This window comes from Mus pahari, chromosome 2, assembly GCF_900095145.1.
Source record: "Mus pahari chromosome 2, PAHARI_EIJ_v1.1, whole genome shotgun sequence".
Lineage (NCBI taxonomy): Eukaryota > Metazoa > Chordata > Mammalia > Rodentia > Muridae > Mus > Mus pahari.
The window spans coordinates 19,905,956-19,931,860 of NC_034591.1; the positions used below are offsets into that span (position 1 = coordinate 19,905,956).

At 38.4% G+C, this 25,905-nt stretch overlaps 1 protein-coding gene across 12 annotated transcripts in view; it reads right to left on the reverse strand.

Annotated features, from left to right (window-relative positions):
- The window catches only part of Kmt2c (lysine methyltransferase 2C), a 230,490-nt gene that overhangs the window by 18,101 nt on the left and 186,484 nt on the right, over nucleotides 1–25,905 (reverse strand). For 6 of the 12 annotated variants that reach the window (XM_029534858.1, XM_029534865.1, XM_029534861.1 and 3 more), the window contains 13 exons: nucleotides 25,420–25,712; nucleotides 21,936–23,755; nucleotides 20,784–20,895; nucleotides 18,380–18,458; nucleotides 16,900–16,963; nucleotides 14,949–15,181; nucleotides 8,776–10,479; nucleotides 5,318–5,530; nucleotides 4,477–4,641; nucleotides 3,041–3,182; nucleotides 2,748–2,895; nucleotides 589–767; nucleotides 370–506 (listed from right to left, as the gene is read on the reverse strand). In XM_029534858.1, coding sequence (XP_029390718.1) covers nucleotides 370–506; nucleotides 589–767; nucleotides 2,748–2,895; nucleotides 3,041–3,182; nucleotides 4,477–4,641; nucleotides 5,318–5,530; nucleotides 8,776–10,479; nucleotides 14,949–15,181; nucleotides 16,900–16,963; nucleotides 18,380–18,458; nucleotides 20,784–20,895; nucleotides 21,936–23,755; nucleotides 25,420–25,712 — 5,289 coding nt within the window. The remainder of the gene's footprint in view (nucleotides 1–369; nucleotides 507–588; nucleotides 768–2,747; nucleotides 2,896–3,040; nucleotides 3,183–4,476; nucleotides 4,642–5,317; nucleotides 5,531–8,775; nucleotides 10,480–14,948; nucleotides 15,182–16,899; nucleotides 16,964–18,379; nucleotides 18,459–20,783; nucleotides 20,896–21,935; nucleotides 23,756–25,419; nucleotides 25,713–25,905) is intronic. The other 6 variants (XM_029534868.1, XM_029534867.1, XM_029534866.1 and 3 more) reach the window with 3 other exon arrangements.

Consider the following 25,905-nt stretch of genomic DNA (forward strand, 5'->3'; position numbering starts at 1 on the left):
GGGGAGGGGAGAGGAGGGGAAAGGAGGGGCCAGTGGAGAGAGAAGGGGGAAGGGAATGGGTAGAGAGTGGGTACAGGAAGGTTGCAAGAGAGGAACAAGATAGCAAGAGAAATGGTTTAACTTTTATAACATGGACAGTTGTGGAATTGCTTTTTTTCTAGAATTCTCCAAACTCTCAGCTCCAGTTTTTTGCTTAGCTGAGATCCAAATAAACCTTATACTGAATAGTACTCAAGAACAATCTGGATGTCTGGAGCAACTCCCCTCCCTTCTCCTCTGTTCTGCTACCCAAAACGTTTCCTTGTAAATCACTGACAGAAGTCTTAACAATGGCACACACTGCACAGAGTAAGTGATGTCATCCTTTACCTCAGCAGCTGTAGGATGCAGAGTGATTGCTACAGATATAAGACCCGATCTGGGACCATTTGGGGATGAACCAAAAGGTGAAGTAAAAAATAAAGTGCCTGGCTCAGTTTTGATGTCATTTCTTCTTGATTCTGAATCTAAAAGGGGAGAAAAGAATATTCAGAGCTTTCAAAGTCAAAATATATACAATAATAACTTGTTAGACTACGCCAAACATACTTTTCCCGGATATGCTGGGAAGAATTGGGATAATGGGGGACGGCACAGGTTCTGGTGGCTCCTCTTTCACCAGTGACAGATCTGGGTACTTGTTCACCTCCACACCAACCACACTCTCAGGAGAAGATGAGGGGACGAAACTATCGGGAGTGTCCCGGTCACCATAGTGGTCCTGTATCCTGAAAGAGGAGCACATGCATCACAATGTACAATTCCACTGGGACTTCTCACCAACCCCACACATGGGTACCACAGGAAAGCACTCTCAACAACAGCAACAACAAAACAGCAACTGCATCAGTTATTACGCTGCTATGAAAACAGAGTAAATGGGCTTACCTATAAGACAGTACAAATGGTTATTCTTTTGAAAGAGCTTTAGATTGAAATGTAAAGGCCTCCAAGAGGGAAATACTCAAGACTACGCCACAGCATGAGAAACTGACATGTTTGAGATGAAGAGGGAGGCTGTGCTGAATGGTCCAAGTTTATATTCAAGTCAGCCTCCATGGAGCCACAGATACATCTATTCTGTCATGGCTGTGCATAGTGGCAAGATGAGAGAAAACACAGCGACGGTGGTGGTGTTGGCACTTAATTCTCTTAATAAGCAGTGAAAAACAAAGAAGGGAACAGACCCCCCGTGTTCCAGTCAAGGCTCTAGTTCACCAGGGAGATGGTGAGACCTCAAGCTACAGTTGCAGAACATGGCTGTGGACCTTCTATCTTCCATCTCTCCGGCTCACAATGAAAGAGACCTGGAAAAGGCTGCTGGGCAGTCATGTAAAGTAGGGACTACACAGACACCTGTGCTAGATCACCACATGCGCACTCACAAGCTGGAAAGAGCTCCATTCTACTGACACAGCTAGGAATTCTTAACTGTAAGGTAAGAGAGAAAGGAGACCCTACATTCCAAACCCTAAGTGAACTTCCATGCAGCTACAGAATCATCTATCCTGTTGCTGCTGTGTACAGTGACAAGTTTCCTCATTAATAAAGAGACTTAGATTAAATGGCCACCTCAGAACAGAGGGAATTATCATATTTTCCATAAAGGAATAAAATTCTAAAGAAGTTTATACATACTAGTAACTAGTTGGATAGCAAATTTATCTACTAAGGGAAGCTGATTCTCCCAGTAAGATTCTTGGGGGCAAAGAACTAATAGAAATCGGTGGTGAGCTTCCTGTAGCTTAGAGCTATTCTTTTCCATGATACCTCTGGTATCTATATGGCTGATCTCTCATTTTAGATGTATGTAAGTATCAATAAATCCAAAAAAAAAAAATCACACAAAGAGTTTAGAAAATCAAACCTCTGAAATATTTTATGTAGACGTTTTCCCATAACCATTAATGTCTATTTGATTATTATGGTATATATACACGGCTTAAATTATATAAGGCTTTAAAAATACACAAACTAATTTCACTTCAATAGTAACAGTGCATTGGACAGTTAACATTCAACAGCACTTTATACCTTAAATGCCTTTAAATACTATTGCCAAATTCTAAGCACATTTTTAAAAGAAGCAACCTCCAGAGCTCTCTGGGACGAAAACACCAATCAAAGGAAACACATGGTGGGTCTTGTGGCTCTAGCTACATATGTAGCAGAGGATGGCCTAGTTGGTCATCAATGGGAGGAGAGGCCCTTGGTCCTGTGAAGGTTCTATGTCCCAGTGTAGGGGAATGCCAGGGCCAGGAATCTGGAGTGGGTGGGTTAGGGAGCAGGGGGGAGGGGAGATGGGATTTTCGGAGTGGAAACTAGGAAAGAGGATAACATTTGAAATGTAAATAAAGAAAATATCTAATTAAAAAAATGGAAAAAAAAAAAAAAAAAAAAAAAAACAAAAAAAACAAACCCCAACCAAACCAAAACAAAAAAGCAACCAATTTTTAAAAAGTAGCTTCTGATGCTGGGAGAAATGGTTTAGTGGTTAAAAGCATTGGCTGCTCTTCCAGAGGACCGAGGTTTAATTCCCAGTGCACAGGGTGGAACTACAACCTGGCAGTTCCAGAAATCCAATGTTCTATAGTTATATAGGCTTCTGTGGACACCAGGTATGTATGTGGTGCTCAGATACATATGCAGGCAACACACATGCATGTGAACACATGCACACATGCACACATTTAAAACGTGGTTTCTACCTTAATTCTTCATGATTATTATGAGGCGGTGTTGGAAGTGAGGCAGGAACATCCACTGTCTTCGGGCCTTGAGCAATAGCTCGAGCCAGCAAGTCATCCTGAGGTCTGAAAGGCAGCTGAAATGGCTTCGGTCCTAAAGCTCTGGCAACTGCAAAAGCAAACAAATAGAATCAAGGTGTGTAGAACAGAGTAGATACACATGGAACAGTTCAGTTCTGCAGACACTTCAGTATAAACACAGCTTTCAAAGGTAGACCCTTCAGAGCTGTAAGATTTGGATGTTATTGTCATACCTTCATGGTTCACCAACACGCCAGCTTTTCCAGCAAGTTCTTCAGTCGTTGCAAAACCATTTGCCATCTTCTGGCAAGCCATAGGAGGTGGTGTAGGAGGAAGAGAGGCAGGGGGTGTTGGAGGATTACTTAAATTATTCTGCTGCAGGAGACCAAAAAATTTTAAATTATATGCTACTGAGCAAATATGCATTGACCTTGCTAAAACCTAATTCTGAGAATTTTTAGCACAAGGAAGCAAGGCTACAAGAAACATAATCTAGAGGCATCTCCAGTTCCAAATGCACAAGAACAAAAATATATATACATAGGGCCATGAGGTTATCAAACAGAATGTTGTTACCTATTTGCCTACTTGGCCCAGCTTGAGCATTCAGCTTTGAAATGAAGAACCCAATTTTTGTTATACTTAATTTTGTGTAATTGTTCTTAAGTTTCATCATTACAACAACCAATAAAAAGTAGTTTTAAAATTGACTAAGTTGCAAAAGGTAGTTAAATGTTCCTTTTTTCAATTTTTATTAAAATATGAAAATACAGCATTTGTCTTTAACCTAATTTATATCTCAGATATGAGAACCTGGGCTGTCCAAGATCTCTAAAAGAAGCAAAAAGAGAAAAAAAATAAGACTAAAGGTATCAAACATACTAACAAATAAAGTTCACTTTCAGTTCTCTCTCTCAGCCTTACATATGCCACTGTTTGTCATTTATGGCTTGGTCTCCCCAAGGAATGCTGGCATCATCTGTAGTAACTACACATAACAGTGTAGTGCAAGGGGAGATTACAAGAGTAACAGCAACAAGCAGCCTGAACTGAGGAAGGCTAGCTGAAGAACAGGGCCGTAAGTACAGCAAAGGGAACTTGGAGACAATTATCTTAAGAACAAAAGAAAAGCCACCAGGAAAACAGACACTCACAAATTTCTCAAAATAATTTGTATAGGTCAGATGCAAAGTGAAGTGATCTTCTGTTATCATAAATATATTTAAAAAGTAGTATTACCTTGACTGACTTATGCTATTTTGGTAACCTAAGAATTAGTGCATAATTTCAATTAGCACCTATCTTATTTAATGAAATATATTAAAGTTTTTAAAATTCATTTTCCAAGGTAAAAGCTAACCATACTTTTTAGTCCCACTATGTACCGTCAATTCAATTCATTTTAAGAGTTAACAAAGGTTACAAGGAAAAGTGTGCTTCCTTTACTATAGAAAGGATATAATGGATATTTTCTACCATTTGCATTCTCATCTCTTGGAAATTTGAAGCATACATGTTAGAAATACTTGACCAGATATATTTTTAATCTTTTAGCTGAATCTAAGTTTCAGTGTATCTTGGAGACTTTATGTAAACTAGATGAAAAGCTAAGCCATACTCCCCAGTGGTGGGATGCTCGCCAATCTGAGGCCCTGGCAAAGAGACATACCTTGTAGATCAACTGAGAATAGTAGTCTGAGACCCCTTCAAGGGCGGCACTGCCAAAAGTTCCTAGAAGTCGAGTCCCACTATTAAATTGGCCACTGCCATAAGGAAGAAAGTGCGCAAAGTTCACTCCAATGATCGGTTCCATTAGAGGGAGCAGAGAGAGCTGCTATTAAAAAACACATTTAAAAGTAATGTACATGATTAACAAACATGGAAGTGTTTCTGGGCTTTCTAAGACCTGATGTCAAATAAGGATTGTGAAAAATAAGACTTAAAAATCTCAAGATTCAAAATGCTGGAAACTACAGAAATCTCTGGGATATACATCAAGTAAGTTTTATTCCCTCTGTTAAAGAGATGCCATCATGTGCCTCATAAGAAAATCATGCTCTTTATTTTTGCTCAGTAAGAACCAGGGTAAGAATGGAGGCCAGGCACCGCCAATGGGAACAGAGATGGGGAGGTATGTCCCTCTCCATTTTTGCTTGCAATGAGCTATGAGAGTTTAAAATGAGAGTCCATGGCTGCATTTCTTTGGGTTCAGAGTCACAAGAAAAGGGAGATACAAAAGTTCCTGGAGTTAAGGCTGCTCCATCTGAACATATGTAAATCTTGACTGACCATAACCTACCAATCCACCTACTAGAATGTAAATCTCAAATGCCAATAGGATAAAGTGTGGGTTTGCTACCAAACAGAGTCTATTAGGTTCCTTGTCCTTTCTCCCTATTTTAATTAGAAACTACTTGTAATAAGGTGGAAATTTCCATTTCCTAGGATTGAAAAGGCAACGCTTGCTCTCTCCCCTCCTGGAAGTGGCAAGGGCTGTTCTGACAGCTCACCTGTTTCAAGTGGGTGAAGGAGTCAGAGCTGGAGTACATAGCCTGCTTTTCCTCTTCATCCTTCTTCCTTTTCTTTGAGCGAGGTGCTGCTTTTTCCCCCGTCCTTTGAGTCCGTTTGCTTCGCTGTTTCTTGTTTTCACTTGCTCCATCTGTTTTTGGCAACTGGCTGTTGCCACCTCCAAAACCACCTTGCATTTGAGCCCCCAAAGTTTGCTAATGTAATTGGAAAGGTTAAGAAGTAAGTAACTTCCCACGTTTGATTCTTAGTTCATGCTAGACCAGCTCCAACTTGTGACTCATATTTCTAACATGGCATCCCATCTTAAAGGGGAGGAAGTTACAGAGTTAAGTTATTTTCTAAAAATAACTGTTCCCTCTTCCCTCTGCATTAAGGTATATTAAAATATGAAAAATAGCCAGCCTCAGCAACTTAGGAAATTACAGAACTCCTAGAAACAAGAATGAAGTATATCTCCTCACTATCTAAGCTGAGGCCAGGGAAGCACCATGCCAGCTTCTGAGCTGTGCTCTTGGCAATTTATTTCCCCCATAGGAACTAAGAACTGTTGCAATCTGAGATGTGAAGCTAATTCACAGGTTCCAGGAACATTTTAAGCTCATGCACCAGAGGTAAGAGAACAGCAGCTAGAAAACACTAAGATGTCATACTGGCTCCTCAAACTAGTGTCAAAATCTACGCTTGAATTAAAAAACGTAATGGCTTTGTACACGGATAATAGCAAATTAATTTTTTCCTTTGCTCTTAAAAACAATTTATTTTATTTAATGTGTTTGAATATCTAGCCTATATGAATACAATGTATAGACACCATATGCATGCCTGGTCCTATGAAAATCAGAAAGGAGCATTGAATCCTCTCACACTGGAGCTGCAAATGGTTATAAGTCACTATGAGAGGTCCTCTGCAAGAATCATTAATTTTCTTAACCATTAAGCTATCTCTGCTCTAAGCCCCTTCCTTTCCTTTTGCTTTCATGGTCATAAAGATGTAGATTGATACAGGCCTTGAAAAAAGTCTTATCTAAGTCCAGAACCACCAATATCAAACACAGGAGTTATTTTTCATGCTTTCCTATTTCTAAAACTAATATTAATGGTTTGCTAAGAACAAGTATAATTGAAAAACTTGTAAAACCAACTCTGCATTTAACTTTTGAGTGTTTTGAAAATTAGATTTTGATTGTTATAAAAACATCACATGGGTGGCAAATTATAAAGGAAAACAGGGTAATAATTTTAGCCTATGAACCATGTGGTCTGTGTGAACTATGGGCTCTGATATAGTACTGCAAAAACAGCTGTATAATTTTTATAAATGAGTTGGCCATGGTCCAATACAACTTTTAAAATTCATGAACAAATTTAAATTTCATTTAACTTCATTTATTAATAATTACTACTACTTTTTCTTCTTAGCTCATACAAAGGAGGAAGTTGAAGTAGGCTTGCTTATATTGCCTCTGCCTGGGTAGATCCCTGATTCTCCAAGAGCAGTATTAGACCAACACAGCAGCTCCTGGGATTGATTAGAAATGCAGATTCCCTGGTTCAGCCTGCACCAAATAAACCAGCAATGTCTGTCTTAACAGGCTTACCAGATGACTCTATAAGCAGGCCTAGAGCACTGGCTCACCATGGCAAGCTTGCTGAACAGTGCATTCTGATTTAGGAACACAGTAGCACAAACAAATCTGGTATGCTCTCAAACCACCCTGGGGAACATGGATGCTGATGTCCTCAAAGACCGTTGTAATTGGCTTATGAAATACTGTGCAGGCAAGCATGTTTAGTTTGCATAACTCAGCCACTTTAAATGCTTTACAGATAGTATCTCTAATTTTTACAATTATTCTACAAAGTAAATTCAGCTATGTTTTTCAAAAGATAAGTATAAAAGATCACAGAAGATTTTGAATTTTTTGTTTATTAGTTTGTGTAAAAGTTTCACTTTGTAGCTCAGACTGCCCTTGAACTTGCAGCAACCTTCCTGCCTCAAGTTCCTGAGTGCTAAGATTACAGGCAGGTACCACCATGCACAGCTTCAAATGGTTTCTGCTGTTTTTATCACAAGGATCAAGAGCATACACCTCATGCTCATTCTAATATCTTAGTTTCTGCTTTTTATACTTGACACGTGTCTGCTTCCCTGTGCCATTAAACATTCTTGTATAACACAAATTTTAGTATGGACATGCTGATGGTAGTTTTTATGTGAGTCAAGCCCCAGCAACTATAGGGTGAACGCATGGGCATCCACACATCTGTTATTGGTCAAGTTCAGGAAGCTCCTTACAAGATTTCAGAACTAAGTTTCACAAAAGAAAAAGACATTAGAAAAGGACAGGAGAAAAGAAAGAGTTGCAGCACATGGGGCACAAAGGGCACTGTGGGCACAGGGCCGAGGGCATTCAGTATTCCCAGACACAAAACACCCTGGAGTCATCAGCCAAGGACTGGACCTAGAGAGCATATTGTAACAACTAGAAAAACACAACCATAAGATGCACTGACTGCATGCGTGAGACTCTCAAAGATTAAAGAGAAAGAAGAGATCATAACTGCCAATTAGACAAAAGTCACAACTGCTAGAACGAATGCAACTGCTACTGAACAAGAGACAACAGAAGAGAGGAGAGCCAACACTTGCGAAACGACAAGTCTCATTATTCTTAAAACTGCAAACTTAGACAAGTAAAACTACTGTATTTCAATTACAATGTAAAAATTATAAAACCAAACTGAGCAGCACCCCAGGGAAGCTGTGTGAATGCACTAACAACTGCTGATACTTATTAAAGACAAGGAGCACAAGCAGACCTATTCAAAAGGCAGAGAAACTCCTGGTTGTGAAACATCTGAATCAGGTACACTGAAATGGGGGTCACTCTGTATTCAAAGTGTGTATTTAAAACTGTGTATCATACAAATAGAAAGAAAATCCAATGTTAACACTTAAAATGGGTAGAATATCGATACATAGGAACCTACAAAGATGGAAATAGTATCCACATCTAAAATCATGTTATTTTTCTGACACAGTAAGTTCCCAGTAAGAGACATCCCTGAGAGTACTCAAGGAAAGTAAGACAAGTACAGGAGCTTTCTTCTAAATTTTAGAGAGGCTAATAGAAATTATGCACTTATTTATAATAAAGATCCACTCATACTTCCTTTGCTATAGTTAGTCCAACTTGTTTATGATAACCACTTGAAAGGCACACATAATGATTCATGTTTGCTTTATATAACAAGCAAATGAGTCACTCATCTATTTTGTAAATGTAAGTAAAAACAGGGTTCTACAGAAATAAAAACAAAAAAAAATGATTCTTTGCACAAGAAAGTTACAAATAGTTTTAAAATCGGTAATTTGTTGATACTAATCTACTGCAATAGCTTAAAAACAAATACAGTTGTTTTCACAACTGACACTTACCAATCCTTCTGCTGGATTCTGCTTCTCAATCAGTTTACCATCCTTTGTAGAATTTTCATCTGAAGATAAAGTGCCCTCAGGTCTCTGAGTTAGAATGGAAGAGGCCTTCTTATTTTTTAACAAGTGCTTCAGTAGTTCATTTCCTGTCTCTCCTTTGGTAATAGGGGTTCCGACAGGATGGGAAGGACACTGTATTGAGGAGACAGGACCAGCTACAATGTCTTTGATCTTACTACCAGTTTTCTTTTCCACTTTGGTATCCTCCTGACTCGGCTGTGTCTCAGCCTTTTCCAACTTTATTTCTTCAGTTTTGTTAGGGGTTTCCACGGAAGGCTTGTCTGCCTCTGCATTCACATGTGTTTGTTGATTTGAAGATTCTTTTATGAATTCACTGTTGGGAAGTTTGTTTTCTGACTCTATACAAGGCTGGCCTGTTGCCACATTTGGAGTGGGTACACGTACTGGGTCCACTGGATCCTGTTGTCTTTGCTGAGGGAGCTCACTGGGTGTGCTCACTGCAGGAGTGGAGGTAGTTTCTGAGAGGCCTGGGGTGAGCGGGGCAGCACAGTCTGAGTGGGGAGTTGATGGTGCTTTGCTAGATTCTGCATCATCTTCTTTTTTCTTTTTTCTTGTTCTTTTCTTTTTCCCCTTTTCTTCTGGGATTATGTCAGAATATAACTGAATGAGAGACTGGCTGGATCCTGAATAATTTTGTCCCTGTGTTACAGCAGGGTCTTGGCCACATGGGACATTGCTATTAGCTACTGGAGGCGTTCCTGGTAAAATTGGTGTGAATGGAGGCCTCAGTGGAGACTGCTGAAAGCTGGACCCAGAAAGATTTCCATGTCCCTGCTTAACAGAATGAAAGTTTGGGCTCCCACCAGAGGCAGATGGTGAATCTGGAACAAAGGGGGGAGGTCCTACCTGCCTTTGTTCATTACTTTGCATGAAAGTTTGGTTTGGGGGTGAGTTAATAGACCCTTGTTGGACATTCTGCTGCTGTAAAACTGGCCCTATTTGCTGCTGGTGCTGTGGAGACTGCTGAAGGGGTCGTGGAGGTTGCAAAAAGTCACAAGGTCTGTCAGAACCATAGAATGGCATCTGGGAAACAGGTGTCCTGTTGGCTAGCTCAGCACCCATCAGGCAATGCTGCTCCATCTCCATCCGCTGCTGCAGAGCTCTCTGTCTGTCTACTTCTTGCATCAGTTGAACTCGCTGTCTTTCCTGCTGTTCTCGTAAGCGTTCCTTCCTCTCTCGCTCTTGAAAACTTTCACTGAAAGGATTGTTGTCATCAAATTCCACTCGAGGTGGTGGTCCATTCTGTGGATTTGCACTTGACACTGTCCCTGGGGCTGGTGTACAAGATTTTAAAGATAGTTGGGCAATTGGGGGCTGAATTCTAGGAGGATTAAGGGGGAGGTGAGCAGAAGCACTGTTAGATTGCCATCCAGGTAAACTGGGCATTCTTGCAGGGCTGGTATGCCCTGAGACGACTGCTGTGTGCTGTTGGTGCTGAAGCTGCTGTGGCACCATGGGAAAGTTGGGTTGGCTCATGGTGAGTGGAGTGGCACCTGGAACTAGAGGTGGCTGGGGCTGAACCCCTGGCATGAGGATGGGAGGGGCTAGGGCACACTGCTGCTGCTGCTGCTGTTTGATCCGATAATCTTCAATCAGCTCAGCATGCTCTTTCTGTTGTTTACGAATCTGAAACAATAAAGTAATAATTACTCATACATATACAAGGTAGGCACCACACCAAAACACTGGCTGGTAATTTTTGGCCTATGAGCTGACTTGGATCCCTGGGACCCACATAGCAAAGGCAGACAGCCCACTCCTAAAACTTGTGACCACATGTATACTGTGGATCATCTGAGCATGTGCACACAAACAAAAATGTTAATTTTTTCTTGTAGAAGTTCTTTGCATATTAAATATCCGCAAAAATTCAAGCATGAAAGTCACTTGCTATTTAAAATATAACATATCTAGCAGTAAAATAAAAGACAGTTATGTGTGATGCCAAGGAAGTGACACCAATACACAAAGTTGGAATAACTGTTATCTGTAACTAAGATTATAACCATTTAGTAAGATGCCATTTCTTAAATACACAAAATGACACATTTTAAAAGAATTTTTAGCACACATGACATTCCCTCTCTTAGACTGAAAAGATTGACAAAACCCTAAATTTGATTGGGGACACATTCAAATTATAATTTCTGAAAATGCCTAAGCTCTGAAGTGATTATTTTAAAGTTTTTAAGTAGATTCTTTTGTTTGGTTGTTTTTTTGAGACAGGGTCTATCTATGTAGCTCTGCTGTCTTAGAGCTTGCTCTATAGACTAGGCTAGTCTCAAACTCAGAGATCCATCTGGCTCTGCCTCTCGAGTGCTGGGAATAAAGATGTGCACTAATCATACTTGAGTTTTTTTTTGGGGGGGGGGGGGCAATCCCAGTATTTTAAAAGATTCATCCTGATATTTCTGCTTCTCTAGAACCACTTTGGTACCAACTTCTGTATTAGTCAGGGTTCTCTAGAGTCACAGAACTTACGGATAGGCTCTATATAGTAAAGGAATTTATTGATGACTTACAGTCTGCAGTCTAAATCCCAACAATGGTTCAGTAGTAGCTGTGAATGGAAGTCCAAGGGTCTAGCAGTTGCTGAGTCCCACACGGCAAGAAGGCGAAAGAGCAAGAACCAGACTCCCTTCTTCCAAAGTCCTTATATGGTCCCCAGCAGAAGGTGTAGCCCAGATTAAAGGTGTGTGCCACCACACCTTTAACCCCAGATGACCTTGGACGACTCAGAGATGTCCCTGTCTTAATCTTCTGGATTCAATCACCACTGTGTCTCTCAAGATCTCCATACCAAGATCCAGATCAGAAACTTCTATCTCCCAGCCTCCAGATTAGGTTCACTGGTGAGCCTTCCAATTCTGGATTGTAGTTCATTTCAAATATAGTCAAGCTGACAACCAGGAATAGCCACTACAAGTGGTGTAGATTCTTAATATATTACAAACTCAGGCCATAAGGCTCGGCAGCACACACCTTTACCCACCAATCCACCTTGCCAAACCATTTACTTGTTTAAAGGAACACTTCAGTTATGCACTCTATTCTAGGAAAAGGGCAGTTAAGATGTAATACACACTCTGAGGATCCCACCATCTCACTTAGAAAATTGGGGAAGAAAGGCATAAAGTGATACTCATACCTTTAAAAAGCAGTCACCATCTACATTTCGTTTTAACACATTTAATCCAGCACTTTTAACAATAATCACATTTACTTTCTTAGATTCCCCAAGTAAGCTAGCATATATTTTGCAAAATTAAAGTGTCTGGGCTCCTCAGCATTACTGTGTAACTTCTACCTTTTCCTTCCAAACTTGTGTTTAAATCTATTGTATGTATGTATGGGTGCACATATACCACTGTATGGGTGTGGGGATCAGAGGATCATCTCAGGAATTGCTTAATTGCTTGCTTGCTTCCTTCCTTCCTTCCCTCCCTCCCTCCCTCCCTCCCTCCCTCCCCCTCTCAATTAAGTGAGGATTATAACTCAGTGATAAGAGTGCTTCTTGATATGGTTAGTGGTGTTAATTTGATAATCTAGTATCACTTGGGAGATGAGCCTCTGAGTATGCCTGTGGGGGATTAACTTGATTATGTTAACAGATATAGATCCACTTAATTTTGGACAAGACCATTCCCTGGCTAGGGGATCTAAAGCTGTATAAAACAAGAGTGTGAACTGCACACAGGTGTGTGTATGACCTGCCGCAATATGAACCTTCCTGACTATGATTGCAATAGGAATGGTTCCCTCATGCTTTTGCTGTTGCGACTTCCCCACTGTAATGGACTGTGAAACCTGGAACTGTGAGCCAAAATAAATCCTTTCTTCCTTAAGTTATTTTTGCATCACCAGCAGAAAAAGAAACTAAGATACCCAGTAAGGGTAAAGATTTACATTCACTCTCCTGTATACACAATCAAAATCTATAATAAACTTTCTTACTGAGATTACAGTGTGTTAAAAGCAACTGTGTAGTAAGGATGTACCTGTCTAATTTTTAAAATAAAGTTTAGCACATAAATAGAATTTCATCAACTGATTTGCAAAAAACTAGGCTTTCATCAAATTTATGCTGCTTCTACTCATCAGGACACTTTTGAAATACAATTTATCAAAGACAGAAAATGACTAAAAATATATTATGTAAGTATCTGCTTTAAAGAGTATTTACCATCAATGAACACAGGCCCTGAGAATGACTCTAAAGAGAAAAGAAGCTCTCCTTCTGTAATGGTCCTACTTTGTCAATCAATGAGAAAAGTATAACTATCAAGTTGTAGGTACACTGTGTTGTCGCCTCAGACTTGAAGGAAGATAACAGAGTCCAACGCCCTAATCTAACAGTTAACTAATAAGCAAGCATGCCACATGACCTAGACTAACTTGCCAGTCTCTTAAAGTGTCAAGTAGTGATAATAGCAATTCCTTCAAGTTGTAAGCAAGGTCAAATAAGACAAGACAGAGGGTGTTTCCGGGAGTGTTCACCATTCAAGGAATACTTCTCTTTCTATGAACCAATATACTCTGAATCTCTTGTCTACTTGTAGTAATTACTATTCAGAGTTCTTTATAACTTATAACTTAAAACAAAGGCAAAGTTTAAGTTCTGGTGTACAATTCTATGAATTGAAATAAATTATAATCATATAATCAAGAAAATGTTCCAGTATAAAAAAGTTCCCCATGTCTACTCTTTAGAATCAAACCCTCTTCCTGTCTTCCTCATAGTTACTGCTAATATACCACTCATCTCTGTAACTGTCATTTCAATGTTATATAAATTCTTGGGAATGACCACTTTTTGCTCAATGTAATACTCTGGAAATACAAGCTGTATTCATGTACTAGCAGTTTTACTATTGCTATGTATTTTTTTCTGATCAAAAACAGGTGCAACCAAACTTTATTTAATCATCTCAAACCTTTGGTGGGATGTGGTATCTTTTTTTTTCCTTTTCCCTCCTTGAGATGGAATTCATTGTGTTACATATGCTGGTATTACACTCATGAACCTCAGCCTTTTCTTATAGCTAGGATAACAGTGAGGTGCCCCTGTTTCCAGCCTATCTTAGTTTTGGATGACACTGGATAAAGCTACTATAAACATTCATGAATAAGCATTCTGATCTCATCTTGCACACTTCATTTTAAACTCTTTTTTACAGTCATTTTAAAGCTTTATAACTTTTTGGCCTTTATGGCTTCATGTTTTGGAAACAGGCCCCCTTTCAAGGTGTTCCAGGTCTTTTTACTCCCTCTTTTCTTTTGTGACACTGTTTTGAAGGCACTCAAGGGGAACTCGGTTTCTCAGACATGCTAGGCAAGCACTGTACCACTGAACTACAGATCTACCTTCATTTCAGTGGCGATTCTTAAGAGCAAAATAAGAAATAAACATAAAATTATGCTATGACAAAGAATCACAGAGTGATTCAAATGCTATAACTGAACTTTCATTAAAAATTAGAGACCAGAGGATGAGGTAAAGATAAAACATGGAGGTAACCAAATACTTGCCAGATCTGATTCTTGTTTCATCAGTATCTCTGTGAGCTTTGTCTTCAAGAAAGCCTTAGTTTAGCAAATAATGTGCGAGCATGTGTACTGCAATGATTCAATTTTTTTCTTTTGTTCTTAACAAAACAAACAAACAAAACAAAAAACAAACAAAAAACCCAGGGGAAAAAAAAACAAAAAAAAAAACAGGGTCTAACTGTGTATCCTTAACTATCCTAGAACTCACTGAAACTCACAGAGGTTTCTGCCTCCTAAGTGCTAAGATTAGAGGCGTGTGCCACCACCCGTGGTACAGTGGTTTACTAGTAGTAAGGGAACAATCCAATCATCCCAGGGTTACAGAGAGCACCTAAAACAGTTCTAACCCAGAGCTGTAAGAGTCAGTCTCTTCAGTGGTAGCAAGCATCGCTCAGTCAGGACTAGGCAGTCACTCCCTTAGTTATTAAGAGGTCTTCCTAGAGGAGTGTAATGTGCATGCTATTTAATAGCATAAACCCAAACCCTGAGGCCCACTAATACAGCTCTTCAGCTGCATATGGCTTCCACTTTACAAACCTGTCTATTACCTGCTCAAGCTGTTTCTGAACCATGCTCTGCTGCTCAGTAACATGCTTGAGCTGCTCTGCATCCTCTTCTGGGAACTCCCGCCCTGCCTTCTTGGCCGTGCGCTGTTTGGCTGAAAGGGCCTTCTTAGATTTTCTGTGTGCACCAATTTGTTCTTCAAGATACTTCTGCTGCATCTGAAGCAGCTGCTGAGTCTCTTGTAGCCATTCTTCATACTGCTTACGCTGAGAGTCATCTGAGGGAAGAACCAAAATTCAAGTGTGTTAATTTTTCTAAGTAGTCCAAGATTATTAAAAGTTAAGCAAATTCATTTGTAAGAAGACACAATTTTATTGTGAATATTTTAAAGAAAAATTGAAAGCAAAATTCTAATCATTAGAGTTCTTTATAACTATGAAGTATCAGCTTCTAGAAAATTGTATTTACTCAAGAAAGCCAGAGAATGCTCAATTAAAACACTAGTTAACTTAATGCTTGTAAGTTCTGCAACTCCAATCTTCCAAAAGTACCATCAAATATCTAATCCATAAACCAAACTGTTTATAAATGTTTTATTTTATTAAATCAATTGTACAGACTGAGGAGGCAAGAAAGATATATCCCACTAACATCAAGAGCATGGATTAAGTAGTCATTTACCATGCTGATTTCTCTTAAGTTTACAAAGTCTTCCCTACATCTTTGTAGTGGAGGAAAAATGAAACGGGGAGATGAAACCCAGAAAACTCTAAAAAGAAGCACTTGGAGGTCTACATTTTATAAAGATAATATATGAAGTTTAAAACACTGGTAACTTCCATTAATTTTGTAATTTCTATGTCTATAGGGGGAGGTGACAGCTAACCAAGCAAAGCCTTCTCATCTCTCATGGACTGCTAACGCCTCTCCCCATTATATCTTATTGTACACTAAGATCCCCTCTTTATTCTCCCAGAGCACATTAGTCCATTGATGCCAAGTCCCCAAAAAATGTTAGCTCATGTAGTAAAAAATTGAGTATTCCATTTTGACTGACTATAAGACAAAGAAAAGCACAATCCTAGAAGGACATTAGCTGAAAATAACATCAATGATAACAGAATATTGCCATACATTAAGATCCAACCAAATCCAATGGGCACAATACAGCCAGAAAAAGCCAGTTGGTCATAGTAGTTTACTTATTTTTAATACAAATGTGTATTCAAATTATGATCATAATTGATGCGGGGGAATTTCAAAAGGTTAGACTTTGGGTTTGTTCCTAAACCCAGAAGTTCCAGTACATGTATGAAGGTGCAATCTAGTGCACTAAATTTGAAGGGCTTTTGTCAAGAACAGGCTTTTTCACAAGGTTTCAGAAGTTCTGCTTCTGGTAGAATGAGACCTACCGCAAGGAAAGCCTTTCTGGTTTCTGGAACCAGGAGAGCAGAGGTGAGCAAAATGAAAGATAATGGTGAAAAAAGTTAGCTAAACAGTCTGAAGATTTCAGAAAGGTTCAGTTTGAGGGAACGTTAAATGCTATCCTGAACCACCTTGGGACCCCTAAGGACAGCTAGAAGGGTTCAGTGGCCTCTTGCACACTTGACCTTCACACCATGCTACAACCCAGCTTCTTTTAAATATATTCCCTTTGTTTTCCCCCATTTAGTGTCCTTGTCATAGGCAGACTGTCATGAAAGCAAACATGGTTTAATGCTAGATTGGGAAAGAGGCAAATCTATTTTTAAAAAACAACAATGTTGAAGAAAATAGGGAAGATGGTTTTCCTGTATTAAAGTATTTATTTCTAACTAATTCCTCATGCACAGTGGAGAAAAGCAATGAAACACATGCCTTGCTGTAGAGATGCCTAGGGCAGTGACCTCCGAGAGGAGAGGTGACATCTACACTAATTCCGAGCTTCAAAACAACACAAATATAGTCAAACAAGCAATCCCCAGAAAACAGGTAACTTATTAGATTTATACTTACTGACAAAGCCTGGACCAAAATTTGGAGGATTAGGCCTAGAAATCTGATGTGTTATACTGCCATCCTAAAATAAGTAAAATTTACAAATATGTTTAATTCCATACTTCAATTTAAGGGGGGGAAAACTTCAAAATGAAGGAAAAAAATGAAAAAAAAATCATTTTCTAAAACATCTTTATAGTTTTTCTTCTTATAAAGACTACAATAAATAAGTTGGGCAACAGTTTAATATCGAACACTTGTTTTTATCTCTGAACTATATTTTCCATATTTAGTAGAATAGAAAGTAATGAATTATCCATCTGAAGATAATATTAAGGTGAATCAAATCTTGCATAGTTAAGCTAAAAATCGACATGAACCTGATGTTTTGATGATGCCTACCTAGTTTCTTTTGTCAATAAATTCATAAATACATGTTCTACATTTACTAAACTATACTGTATCACAAAAAGCTAACTATAACAAGAATTATTATAGTATACATATAAAAGAAAATGTACTCGTTAGAATGTTAGTCTTATGTACTAATAATATGCCTTGCTTCTTTCATGGTGTTTGGATAGCTGATAATTTCACAATTTCCTGACCAGGACCTGATAAATAGAATCTTGGAAAAACTCTTTACCCAGCTGATTCAAGTTCTGTTAGACATGAGCTATTACGTTCAACAGCCAGAATATGGCATGTTCAATCCTATAGTATTGCAGGGAAGCTGATGCAACATTTGATAGACCACAGTTAAAAGCTCAAGAACTTTCTGAAAGTGCACACTGAATTCACAGTAAAACTGAGAATTTAGAAAACTCAGCTACAACACTTAAGCCTTTCCAGTATATCAAAAGGTGTTTATATTCTTAATAGGAAAAAGCATAAATTATCTGTATAATAAATATAAATGATAACTGGCAGAGTATAAGATAATTCCAAAAGCACACAGATCAATCCCCCCTCCCCATACCAGGCAAATAGATGTTTTAAAAATCAACATAGAAAATAGCATATGAAAAGAGTTATTGTTTCCAGACTTCATAACATGAACATAACATCAATGTTTAAACTTGAACTGATTATAGATGCTCAATATCAAAAAAACAAATTCATCTCAAGGAATAATTATACCTAATAGAATGATTACAGACATTTTCCACTACTGTTTCCAATAATTATACATTTTAAATGTGATGGATTAATTCCAATTAGCCGGATATGAAATGTCTTTAGAGAGTAAGAAATGAATATAAAGCCAGAGCACTTTGCTTCCTTCCAAGTGACTTTCTATCATTAATGTGTACAAGTCCTTTACAGAAATTCCAGTTTTTAAATCTGTCTTTATTTTACACAGCAACAACACATCTTTATTTCACTGTGTTGCCAGATCGGCTCCTATTCCTTTCTAGGAGGGGCTTCACTATGATTTGGATTTGGTAAGATATAGGTCCATGCGTCTTCCATAAACCAGTGATTCGAGCAGCATTACCTGAGCTACAGCTTGTGGCACTAGGGTCTGGCCTTCATTGTTTTGCGTTCCAGCCACTGATGGGCCCATGAAGGGGAATCTGTAAAGAAAAGCACACAGTATCAACTGATGAGCTCAGAACAAATTACACAGGTACTTAATAATCCACTCTTCCAGGAGAAAGAAGAGTATCAATGATGATCCCCACTGGAGACTTCCAAAAACTGGCTTCTGGGTATTCAACAGATTTCTTCTCAGCATGCATTCAGCACCTTCCTATTACTATGGATGACTGCTCAGAATGGGTAGGCAACTATCTTCATATGGACCCGTAAGGTTGCATAAAAAGCCAGCTAAACTATTGTAGATCTTGGGCCCTCATAGGTTTCAGAAAAATAATTTTTATGATACATTTACAGTGAAAAATCTAGCTTTAATACATAAGCAAGGTAATTTTTTTTCTTTATTAAAAATGTATAGACTAAGCTTGGTATTTCATGAGACGTTGATGGAAGAGGAATGCCACAAGTTCGGGGCCAGCCTGAGCTACATAATAGTTTCTATAGTTAAATCCATTTGGTGAAACCTTATTTATTCTAATTAAACTAGTAACTGGCATAGGATCATTATGGCATATTTGAAAACATGTCTGTCTTATTAAGCCACTGAATGATTTAACATATTAAGATATACAAAGGAAATTTTTTTTATATTTTTTATTTATTTTTTTGGAAAAAAAATTTAAAAATATACATAAAACACTATTTCAAAATAGATCCAAAAATATTGTAAAGAAGCATTTAAATGTTATTAGAGTGTATATTTGTGACTTTTTTACCCAGAAGTTTGATTCATTTATCTCCCTCCTCCCTACTACAGCTCTGGTACAAAATAATCCCAATCCGATTATCGCTTGCTGTCTGCCATCATCATGTAACACACCACACTCCTCTCAGAAGGCACTACCTTAGTTCTGCAAAGAACTCAGAATGGTCTCCAGTACACTCAGCATGTGGCTGATAAAGCACTACATGTCTAATGAGCACAGACAGTTATGTTGAACATATGTGAGATGCTGAGAGTTCTGATTCTGAGGGCCATGTTTTAAATTAAGGATCAAACAAAATCTAGCATTTCCTTGACTCTGAGTATCAAGTTAAAATATAGTATTATTTATTACTTATTACAGTATTATTTATTAGTACTATACTCTCACCAGTAGGAAACATGATTTTCCTATCAAGTGTTGCACATTCATAATAGGTAATTACCAGTATTTAACTTGTTATAAAACTTAGAGCTAAGTTTGTTAATGCATTATGATACACATATATCAAGAATATAATCAGAGATTATTAACTATGTTACAAATGTGGTCTATTTCTTTTTGAATTTGTATTTTTATTATCTATATATCTGAAAAGAATTTCAAAGGTTTCAAGGTTAAAAAGGCTTATGCCATAAAGTTATCTTGAGGGAAGAACAGTGCTAATAAATCCAGCTAGATAGTAAAAATCTTTACAAAGCACTATCTCTACTTTGACCTCAAAAATGTGTCATAATCATACTCAGTGTATTACACAGTTCCCTAAAGCATATGTCTATATCTTCAACCTATACAATTCTATATTAAATTCTACAATCATTTATGCTGACTATTATAATTTTTCAACAAGATCATCACAATAAATTGAGGTCAGAAATCAGAAACAGCAATACAACACAAAGAATCATTCAAGGTACTTGTCAAAAATACAAGCATTCAGACATCATTCCTAGAAAATCTCTTTCAGTAGGTCTGTAAAAAGGTAAAGAAACTGCATTTAAAAGTGTAGTGGTGGGGGCACACAAATAACTCTTAAGTTAGAAAATGATCAAGATTCAAGAAGCACTTCATTGGGGTACACAACCACTGTAACTTAACAATTATTCAACTCTAATATCCTTCTTTAATGCACAATTTCCATTTTTTCTGTTAGATGTTAAAATTATCCAACTATGCCAATCTCAGTATCCAAATGTTCCATAAATTGCTGTTTTGCCTTCGCTAATTCAAAGTCATGTTGGGACATTTCAGAGCTAAATTGATAATTTCCTTAACCACTGAGATTCTTGAATGAAAATCTTAGGCTAACACTTCCTTAAATAAAACACACACACACACACACACACACACACACACACACACACACACACACACACTTTGGAGTTCCTCATTGACCAAGTCAGTCTTCCTAATGTTTGAGTGGTATGTTATTCTGTTTATTCTCCCTAAATGAAAGGAAATTAATCCCCTACATCCAGCTGAATTGAAATACTCTTCACATCCAGAAGGTGGGCTTTTGACTTTTGAGGAGCTCTAAGAAGTAGGGGTATTTTTCATGCACATCCACATGCCACGAAGAGAAAAAGCACTTCTACCTACCTGCTCATCACCATTGGTGGCATGCCCAGACTGTTCTGTGCCATCACTTTATTTATGCCTTTAAGGGCTACCATTTTCGCTTTCATTATAGGATCTGTAATTGCATCAAAATCTAAAGAAGAAATGTATTTTGACATTACTTACTTCATAATTTAAGTTCATGGCTCAAGATATATGAAGTGGTAAACTTAAGTATCACAATTACATAATTTATAAATTCTTATACCTTAGTTAAGAATCATTGTATGTTTCTACACTACATAGGAGAATCTAGAAACGGTAGCTGCATTTTAGGTGCCTATAACTGAAGCATACTTTAGAACAAGTCTGTCAGTCTACAGGGGATCATAACAGTGATGTTCCGCAATGAAAGTCCCAGTGTTTCAAACCTTTACAGTGCCAATTAAAATGATCTTTTTTGGTAATGGACGAGAATTTGCAGTTATTTCCAATACTAAAGAATTTCTCTAAATTAGTTATCAGTTTTTAAAAGAAAGAGAAAACTACCAATATCTCCAGGATATACCTATAAAATAAAAGTATGAACAGGATAGTGAGAGAGTATCTCTTTGCATACATACAAGTGGAAAAAAAAAGAGTCATATAATAGAATTTGTACCACATGTTGATACAATGCTTTTTGTTATTGTTTAAAAAATAATACTCCTCAGATATATGCCTGCTGACTTTTAATTCTTCTAGGCAAAGCACTGAAGTGTTTGGGTTGCATGGACTGTGTTTTTATTAAAATTAATAAATCAACAAAAATGAGTTGAAAGATGTATCTGTGGGGGACAAAAAACCAAAATGCAAAAAACCTTTACCAAACACTTGTGCACAAACGAACAAGAAACTTTATTTCTATCATAATTTCCTTACATTTATTTCTCATAACAATTGGCAGATAAAACTAAAACTACCATCAACACCATAAAAAGCAGAACTGAGTGAGGTTGCAACTCAAAATTATCTTCATTTTGACTGACCTGGAAGAAATCTAAAATTCATCTTTTCAGTGTAAAGGACCAAGAAGACAGAAAATTCTCAGATTACACTGATCCAAATGTAATCTCAATAATGAAAATTTACAAGCATGCTGCATGTACTCAGATGCCCCCAGTAACTTATTTTGAGACAGAAGGAATTTCCTACCAATGTTAGGGAAGAATGGTTCTGACCGCTGACGAATCATGGCTTGCATTTGTCTTTGCTGTTGCTGTTCCTGCCTCTCTTGATCCAAAAGATCTTGTAGAAGCAGAGGCTGTTCCTCTAGGAGGAGGGGCCTCTCTCTGTTCTGCTGGGTTAATGTTTGAGGAATCATGAGCTGCTGTGGTCCAGACACGGTGCTGGACTGATTTGTGAGAGGCACAGTTTGATTTGTAGGTTTCCCTGTCCCTAAATTATGGTTCACTGATGACTGGCCCTGAATGAATCCTGAATTTACTGGCACACCCTGAGAAAAAGCATGGTTTATCCTAGGGACCACTGTTACATTAGAATTCACTGTATTATCCAAAAGAGGGCCAGGTGGTGCTATTAAAGTAGGAGGCAAACTTGACCCATGAGTGGATGGTGAGATGGGCAGACTTGGTGGGGAGGATCCCGAAGGCCTAATGTCTGAATTATCACACTTCTCATTAGAAAGTAAACTCGAGAGAACTGGAGTTGATCCTGTTATGTCACAAGAGTTCATCACATCCTGAGCAGGCAGAGGAGTGGACCCTTGAATGGCGCTGACACCAGGACCAGCATTCTCCCGGTTACATCTTTTCTCAAGCATATCTTGATCAGTAGTCAGTAAAGCAGTCTTTCCTCTGTCACTGTGATTGGTCTGAGCAGAAGAAGCCTGTGAGCACGCAGTATCAGCATCACCTCTACTGTCATCGTGGTTTTTAATTTCACTCTGTATTTCTTCTTTAGAGTAGGGAGACAGGGCTTCTGTCTTTATCTCACTGGTACCACTGGACTTTCTCTGTGGCAAATTCCTATCTTCAAGAACCATAGTTTTGTCTCCTTGATCCCTTGTTTTTGGTTCAACAGATACACACTGATTATCTAGCTTATCATCAATTGGAACATTAAGATCTAATTCTTCATTGAACATGCTTTTTTTATCTCCTAAGTCAAGTTCTGGATCTGTGTATGCAATGATATCAAATTCACCCGACTTTAGGAGGTCATCCAGGTTAGGGTCATTGGTTTCCAAATTGTCTAAAGTGTCCAAGTCATCACCCTTGCCATCCTCTGTGTCTAAATTTAAATTTTCTAGATCTTCATCATCCAAATCTTTGACTTCAACCCCCTCAAGATCTTTTACATCCAGTTCTTTCACAGAAGGATCATCAGAGTCTAGTTTTTCTTCCAGACCAGCAGAAGACTGACCAGCTATCTCTAAGTTATTTGGTGATGTTTCAGCTGGCGTAGATGTTGACAAAGGAGCCTCAGAAAATTCATCACTTAAAGGATGATTTAGGGGCCTCATGACAATAGAAGATTGGTGGGCAGGATGACCTTGCTCTTGCTGAGAAGGTGGGACCTGCTCTAAATTTGGATGCACAGGTAGCTGATTAGGCAGACACTGGGGAGGCTGTCTTATGGGGTCTGTGTGTCTAGGGCCAGAAAAATCAGGTCTGGGAAGGAAATTTCCATGTCTGGGATGAGAAGGTGACTCTATAACACTGCTAGGAGAAGCAGCAAATGGCAACCGTGACCTTCCATCAGGAGCTCTATGCCTCAACTCAATAAATGCCTGGCCTAGTATATTATGCTGCGGAACTGGCAAACCCTGTGGTGGGAAATGCTGAGGAAGCCCAACTGGATTATTTAATGGTGGATTATTTGAAGGTCTAGGTATTTCCATAGACATTGGTCGTCTTATGTGTGGAGGGATTCCAGATCCTTGTATTTGCTGAGGCACATGGAAACGATCTTGGCTTGGCATGGGACCATGGCCAGCTCCTGGAAATCCAAATCTAAAAGCCAAAAAGAACCAACAAATAATTAAGAATGATAATTTAGAATTGAGATGAGAAAAGTAAAATAAGTATTAAGTTACTCTACAGATAAAAAAAAAATACTGTTACTAAGCTCAATGATAGTGAAAATGTAAGATATTGTGGCAGGAGCTGGAAGAGAAGAACATGATCAAAATATATTGTACACACACACATACACTACACACATACACACACACACACATAAACAAAACTTTAATTTTTTTTAAAAGACAAAACTAGGATAGTAGGATGGCTCAATGGGTAAAAGTGTTTGCCTTGTAAATGATCTGAGTATGACTCCCAAAACACATAAAGGAGAGAATTTATTCCACAAAGTTGGTCTCTAGCTACCACGTGTGTCTTGTGGCTCACACACTGAAGTAGAAATTTTCAAAAGAAAAAGAAAGTCAGACAGACACTGACTGGACAGGTGGCTTAGCCACTAAGTACTTATTGAACAAGCACGATGACCACATTTTATATACCCTGCACACAAGCCAAGCATGACAGTGATGGCTACAAGTGGGGTAGAAAGGGAGACAATAGCATTGTCTCCCTAGGATTGACTGGAAAGCTAGCCTTGCCACACCAGTGAGTTCTAAGTTGAATGAGAGACCTTACTCTCAAAAATATAGGGTGAAAAACAATAGAAGACATGCAGCATCTACCTCTGACCTTGCACATGTATATACACATTCTATACAGACACACAAATTTTTTAAAATGCACAAAACAGCAATGGGTATAAACTACAACTAAGGTGGAATAAAAAAAAGGAAAAGAAAGAATTTAACAGACATAGGTGTAAGATTAAACTGTGAGTTCTCTAAAAAGCACACGTTAAAGATTATTCTCCTTCTAAGAGTAGTAAGTGTGCCTCGGTCATACAGGTTGGCCTACCCTACAACCCAACTGTATCAGTCTCTAAAAGGAGGCATCTTTCCAATCTGCAACTCTCTACAAACGTCTTACAATTTAACTAAAAGAATAAAATGCATCATTATCATCTGATATATCATAAGAAACTTCATTAGGATTCAGAAGCTACATTTTGGAAGCTATGATTGGAGTGGTAAGATAATGCACATTATTAAGATTATGATGTCGGAGCTAGAGAAAGTAACTAAGGAGCTAAAGGGGTCTGCAACCCTATAGGAGGATCAACAATATGAACTAACCAGTACCCCACCCCCCGAACTGTGTCTCTAGTTGCATACATAGCAGAGGATGGCCTACTTGGCCATCAATGGGAGGAGAGGCCCTTGGTCTTGCGAAGATCATATGCCCCAGTACAGGGGAATGCTGGGGCCAAGAAGTCGGAGTGGGTGGGTTGGGGAGCAGGGCATGCGGAGGGTATAGGGGACTTTCGGGATAGCATTTGAAATGTAAATGAAGAAAATATCTAATAAAAAAAGATATGATGTCATTCTGTCAACACTTAGTGACAAAACATCCACCAAGAGTTCTTAGAAGAAAGAAGCCCATGATCTCTCCTTAGCTAAAAAAAAAATAATGACTATACTGCATAGTGATAAAAAGAAGAAGAAAACCATAACAATTTCTTGCTAAATAGTAATGATATTTGTCCAGTTCCTTCTTCCAATATTAACTTAAATCTAGCAGAAAATTAAAAGCATTACCTAAATCCATGAGGTCTCATCCCCATACCAGCAACCTCTGGAGGAAAGGGTCCACGCTGATCTTTGGGGAAAACTGCATATCTAGGTCCTAGTGGAGGAATAACAGGTGATCGAGTGCTCCCAGGATAGGGAGGTGGAGGTCGAGTGAAAGCCTGGTTGATGCTCTCTGGCTGCCAGTGTGGAAGGGGCACTGGGTGAGGTACTACTGCTGTATCCTGGGGCCCCTTCTCCTGGCGACTAGCAATCTTCTTCTGCTGTTGTTGCTGGAGAATGATTTCACGCAGTTTCTGCCGCTAAATGGAAACAAAATTGCTGGGATTTATAATTAAACATTTTTTAAACTCTTAACATTTCCATTATGTGACTACATTAACATTTAAAATTTCAATGTGTTTTAAAGCTTCATTTAATTATTAAACACACAAAGAATTACAACAAAAACTGGTGATTTGGATCTTTTTCCATGGCCGAACAATTACCATTGAA